General features: G+C 71.4%; 1 protein-coding gene across 1 annotated transcript in view; it reads left to right on the top strand.

The window, feature by feature from the left end:
- The first annotated feature begins 823 nt into the window (after positions 1–823).
- The window catches only part of ACTR2 (actin related protein 2), a 101,136-nt gene continuing 95,769 nt past the window's right edge, over positions 824–6,190 (top strand). The window contains exon 1 of the mRNA XM_077485957.1: positions 824–1,052. Within this exon, the coding sequence (XP_077342083.1) occupies positions 1,005–1,052 (48 nt within the window). The 5' untranslated portion in view covers positions 824–1,004. The remainder of the gene's footprint in view (positions 1,053–6,190) is intronic.

Genomic DNA, 6,190 nt, shown 5'->3' with positions numbered 1-6,190 from the left:
ATTAGCCTACACATGATCGGATTGTCCGACGAACTGCTTCTGTCGGACCTAGTCTGCCGGAAAGTTTGGTCGTGTGTATGCGGCATAGTTCTAAACCTGCTCTCTGTCACAATCTAAACCTAATCTATCTAACCCTGTAAAGCAAAAATCGCTGTACTTGCCTATTTCTGTAGCAGATCTGGTCCAGTTTCCAGCAGCGGAAGCTGTGTGCAGGAGAGGACCAACAATGGCTGTGAAATGGCTGGGAACTGAGGTCACTCATTTAGTTACTATGAGGATTCCGTGGTCGGCTGTTTCTCCTGCACCCGTCTACACACAGAAGCCGCCTCTGATGCTGGGACCGGATTATATATTATCTACTGTAGTGTATACGCTGCCAGAGTTCTGTGAAAACAGGCAAGTTGGCGAAATCTGCAATTACTGCTGGAGAAAAAATGGAAGTCAAGTAATTGGAGAATTTGATGAGTTGGCTCTCTTGACAGAACACTGGGTGCCCATAGTAGAAATGCCAGCACCACTGAGGGAGGACACAGGGAGGACACAGCTACAGTGAGGACACTGCTGGACCATGGGACAGATGAGTGTCTGTTTATTAAAAGTCAGCAGCTAAACTTTTTGTAGCTGCTGATTTTTAATAAACAAGCAAATGGCTGGAACTCTGCTTTAAACCACACAACAACCACTTGCATATTATAAAGTGAGCATTGTTCTTTGCCAGTAACAAAGATGGCGCCATCAGCATCCACACCGGATGAATGAACTTCCGGCTTCCTCACCTCTCCGTCCAACCGCTCTTTCCGCTTCCCCCCGCCCTCGCCGCAAGACTCCCGTGCTTTTTCCTGATTGGCCGTTTGGGGCGGAGGCTGCCAGTGACACGGCACGTCACGTGTTCCCACCTACCGGAGGAGAAGGAGAAGTAGTATTGGAGTCGGGCGGGGGACGCACTTCCGGTCTAGCCAGTGACTGAGAGCTCGGCGGCTCCGGCGGAGGAGGGAGGCACCGACATGGACAGCCAAGGCAGGAAGGTGGTGGTTTGCGACAACGGTACCGGGGTGAGTAACCGTGTGCCCGGGCACACGCTGGGCGTTGGTTGTCACCTCCCCTATGTCTGTATCAGAGAGAGACTCTGACTGACTCACACCCACCCATTGCCGGCTCTGCCAGGGGGTGCAGTGCCCGGAATCCTCCATACAGGGGCTGTGCCCACCCCGAGCTCTATCATCAGTGGCACTGCCCTGGGTGCTGCATAATACAGCCCCCCCCCCCCCCCCCCCTGTCACCTCACAGTTCATCTACCTGTGAAAGGCGGAGGGCCCCATACATTTCTTCTCCCGTTTTTGTTTCTTTTTATTTCGCACTTACCCATGTCTTTTTTAATGTGTGTGCCCCCCCCCCCCCCCCATATCATATCCTGTGTACCTGGCACAGGGGCCCCATGTCCTCTGCCTCCATCAGTGTCATTACTGTGCCAGCTGCCATACAGCCACCATCTCCTTACCCCTGGGCTCTGTGCCCCCCATTCATTGACATCTCATTCATGTGTCAGGCGGATTAGGTGGCTGGGCTGTGGCAGGTCTGGAGTTAATGTCTTCCTGCATGTCCCCGCCTGTTCTGGTGGGAGGGAAGTGCAGGCCCAGCCAGATCAAAACCTCTGCATACCTGAACATGTGTTGAGCTGGCAGGAGGATCCCATTCATTCTCTATACTGTGTGACTATTGATCTTCAGATTGGAAAGTGCAATCTATAGCATCAGGTTAGGAAATCTGTAGGAATGTGACATGGTGTGATGTGTCGGTGTCATTCCTGGTGTAGTTAGTTGCCGTTAACTGATCTTGTTTTTTGTAATGTTGAATACATTTCACTACTCCATCCAGGTAGCTTCCAGTGACGGGGGCACTTCCGCTTGTGCATTTCAGTGGCCGCCGGGCACCCCCCCCCCCCCCCCCCACACACACACGCAGTTCAGTGGCCGCCGGGCGCTCCCCCCACACACGCGCAGTTCGGTGGCCGCCGGGCGCTCCCCCCACACACGCGCAGTTCGGTGGCCGCCGGGCGCTCCCCCCACACACGCGCAGTTCGGTGGCCGCCGGGCGCTCCCCCCACACACGCGCAGTTCGGTGGCCGCCGGGCGCTCCCCCCCCCCCCCACGCGCAGTTCAGTGGCCGCCGGGCGCTCCCCCCCCCCCCCCACGCGCAGTTCGGTGGCCGCCGGGCGCTCCCCCCCACGCGCAGTTCAGTGGCCGCCGGGCGCTCCCCCCCCCACACGCGCAGTTCAGTGGCCGCCGGGCGCTCCCCCCCCCACACGCGCAGTTCAGTGGCCGCCGGGCGCTCCCCCCCCCCCCCCCCACACGCGCAGTTCAGTGGCCGCCGGGCGCTCCCCCCCCCCCCCACACGCGCAGTTCAGTGGCCGCCGGGCGCTCCCCCCCCCCCACACGCGCAGTTCAGTGGCCGCCGGGCGCTCCCCCCCCCCCCACACGCGCAGTTCAGTGGCCGCCGGGCGCTCCCCCCCCCCCCCCACACGCGCAGTTCAGCGGCCGCCGGGCGCTCCCCCCCCCACACGCGCAGTTCAGCGGCCGCCGGGCGCTCCCCCCCCCACACGCGCAGTTCAGCGGCCGCCGGGCGCTCCCCCCCCACGCGCAGTTCAGTGGCCGCCGGGCGCTCCCCCCCACACGCGCAGTTCAGTGGCCGCCGGGCGCTCCCCCCCCCCCCCCACACGCGCAGTTCAGTGGCCGCCGGGCGCTCCCCCCCCCCCCCCACACGCGCAGTTCAGTGGCCGCCGGGCGCTCCCCCCCCCCCACACGCGCAGTTCAGTGGCCGCCGGGCGCTCCCCCCCCCCACGCGCAGTTCAGTGGCCGCCGGGCGCTCCCCCCCCCCACGCGCAGTTCAGTGGCCGCCGGGCGCTCCCCCCCCCCCACGCGCAGTTCAGTGACCGCCGGGCGCTCCCCCCCCCACGCGCAGTTCAGTGACCGCCGGGCGCTCCCCCCCCCCCCCCCCACGCGCAGTTCAGTGACCGCCGGGCGCTCCCCACGCGCAGTTCAGTGACCGCCGGGCGCTCCCCACGCGCAGTTCAGTGACCGCCGGGCGCTCCCCACGCGCAGTTCAGTGACCGCCGGGCGCTCCCCACGCGCAGTTCAGTGACCGCCGGGCGCTCCCCACGCGCAGTTCAGTGACCGCCGGGCGCTCCCCACGCGCAGTTCAGTGACCGCCGGGCGCTCCCCACGCGCAGTTCAGTGACCGCCGGGCGCTCCCCCCCCCCACGCGCAGTTCAGTGGCCGCCGGGCGCCCCCCCCCCCCACACGCGCAGTTCAGTGGCCGCCGGGCGCCCCCCCCCCACACGCGCAGTTCAGTGGCCGCCGGGCGCCCCCCCCCCCCACACGCGCAGTTCAGTGGCCGCCGGGCGCTCCCCCCCCCCCCACACGCGCAGTTCAGTGGCCGCCGGGCGCTCCCCCCCCCCCCCACACGCGCAGTTCAGTGGCCGCCGGGCGCTCCCCCCCCCCCACACGCGCAGTTCAGTGGCCGCCGGGCGCTCCCCCCCCCCCCACACGCGCAGTTCAGTGGCCGCCGGGCGCTCCCCCCCCCACACGCGCAGTTCAGTGGCCGCCGGGCGCTCCCCCCCCCCCACACGCGCAGTTCAGTGGCCGCCGGGCGCTCCCCCCCCCACACGCGCAGTTCAGTGGCCGCCGGGCGCTCCCCCCCCCCACGCGCAGTTCAGTGACCGCCGGGCGCTCCCCCCCCCCCCCACGCGCAGTTCAGTGACCGCCGGGCGCTCCCCCCCCCCCCCACGCGCAGTTCAGTGACCGCCGGGCGCTTCCCCCCCCCCCCCACGCGCAGTTCAGTGACCGCCGGGCGCTCCCCCCCCCCCCCACGCGCAGTTCAGTGACCGCCGGGCGCTCCCCCCCCCCCCCCACGCGCAGTTCAGTGACCGCCGGGCGCTCCCCCCCCCCCCCCCACGCGCAGTTCAGTGACCGCCGGGCGCTCCCCCCCCCCCCCCCACGCGCAGTTCAGTGACCGCCGGGCGCTCCCCCCCCCCCCCCACGCGCAGTTCAGTGACCGCCGGGCGCTCCCCCCCCCCCCACGCGCAGTTCAGTGACCGCCGGGCGCTCCCCCCCCCCACGCGCAGTTCAGTGGCCGCCGGGCGCTCCCCACGCGCAGTTCAGTGGCCGCCGGGCGCTCCCCACGCGCAGTTCAGTGGCCGCCGGGCGCTCCCCACGCGCAGTTCAGTGGCCGCCGGGCGCTCCCCACGCGCAGTTCAGTGGCCGCCGGGCGCTCCCCACGCGCAGTTCAGTGGCCGCCGGGCGCTCCCCCCCCCCCCACACGCGCAGTTCAGTGGCCGCCGGGCGCTCCCCCCCCCCCCACACGCGCAGTTCAGCGGCCGCCGGGCGCTCCCCCCCCACACGCGCAGTTCACTGGCCGCCGGGCGCTCCCCCCCCACACGCGCAGTTCAGTGGCCGCCGGGCGCTCCCCCCCCCACGCGCAGTTCAGTGGCCGCCGGGCGCTCCCCCCCCCACACGCGCAGTTCAGTGGCCGCCGGGCGCTCCCCCCCCCCCCCCACACGCGCAGTTCAGTGGCCGCCGGGCGCTCCCCCCCCCACACGCGCAGTTCAGTGGCCGCCGGGCGCTCCCCCCCCCCCCACGCGCAGTTCAGTGACCGCCGGGCGCTCCCCCCCACGCGCAGTTCAGTGACCGCCGGGCGCTCCCCCCCCCCCCCCCCCACGCGCAGTTCAGTGACCGCCGGGCGCTCCCCCCACGCGCAGTTCAGTGACCGCCGGGCGCTCCCCCCCCCCCCCCACGCGCAGTTCAGTGACCGCCGGGCGCTCCCCCCCCACGCGCAGTTCAGTGGCCGCCGGGCGCTCCCCACGCGCAGTTCAGTGACCGCCGGGCGCTCCCCCCCCCCCACGCGCAGTTCAGTGGCCGCCGGGCGCTCCCCCCCCCCACACGCGCAGTTCACTGGCCGCCGGGCGCTCCCCCCCCCACACGCGCAGTTCACTGGCCGCCGGGCACTCCCCCCCCCACACGCGCAGTTCAGTGGCCGCCGGGCGCTCCCCCCCACACGCGCAGTTCAGTGGCCGCCAGGCGCTCCCCCCCACACGCGCAGTTCAGTGGCCGCCGGGCGCTCCCCCCCCACACGCGCAGTTCAGTGGCCGCTGGGCGCTCCCCCCCCCCACACGCGCAGTTCAGTGGCCGCTGGGCGCTCCCCCCCCCACACGCGCAGTTCAGTGGCCGCCGGGCGCTCCCCCCCCCCCCCCCACACGCGCAGTTCAGTGGCCGCCGGGCGCTCCCCCCCCCCACACGCGCAGTTCAGTGGCCGCCGGGCGCTTCCCTTCCCCCCCACACGCGCAGTTCAGTGGCCGCCGGGCGCTCCCCCCCCCCCCCACACGCGCAGTTCAGTGGCCGCCGGGCGCTCCCCCCCCCCCACATGCGCAGTTCAGTGGCCGCCGGGCGCTCCCCCCCCACATGCGCAGTTCAGTGGCCGCCGGGGGCTCCCCCCCCCCCCCCCACGCGCAGTTCAGTGGCCGCCGGGCGCCACCCCCCCCCCCACGCGCAGTTCAGTGGCCGCCGGGCGCTCCCCCCCCCACGCGCAGTTCAGTGGCCGCCGGGCGCTCCCCCCCCCCCCCTCCCCACGCGCAGTTCAGTGGCCGCCGGGCGCTCCCCCCCCCCCCACGCGCAGTTCAGTGGCCGCCGGGCGCTCCCCCCCCCCCCCCCACGCGCAGTTCAGTGGCCGCCGGGCGCTCCCCCCCCACGCGCAGTTCAGTGGCCGCCGGACGCTCCCCCCCCCCCCCCCACGCGCAGTTCAGTGGCCGCCGGGCGCTCCCCCCCCCCACGTGCAGTTCAGTGGCCGCCGGGCGCTCCCCCCCCCCCCCCACGCGCAGTTCAGTGGCCGCCGGGCGCTCCCCCCCCCCCCACGCGCAGTTCAGTGGCCGCCGGGCGCTCCCCCCCCCCCACGCGCAGTTCAGTGGCCGCCGGGCGCTCCCCCCCCCCACGCGCAGTTCAGTGACCGCCGGGCGCTCCCCCCCCCACGCGCAGTTCAGTGACCGCCGGGCGCTCCCCCCCCCCCCCCACGCGCAGTTCAGTGACCGCCGGGCGCTCCCCCCCACGCGCAGTTCAGTGACCGCCGGGCGCTCCCCCCCCCCCCCCCCCACGCGCAGTTCAGTGACCGCCGGGCGCTCCCCCCCCCACGCGCAGTTCAGTGA

Source organism: Lithobates pipiens, unplaced genomic scaffold, assembly GCF_037356315.1.
Source record: "Lithobates pipiens isolate NorthernLeopardFrog02 unplaced genomic scaffold, aLitPip1_a1.2 Scaffold_18, whole genome shotgun sequence".
NCBI lineage: Eukaryota > Metazoa > Chordata > Amphibia > Anura > Ranidae > Lithobates > Lithobates pipiens.
Note: the sequence above shows the minus strand (reverse complement) of the source record. Positions and strands in the feature narration are given on the sequence as shown.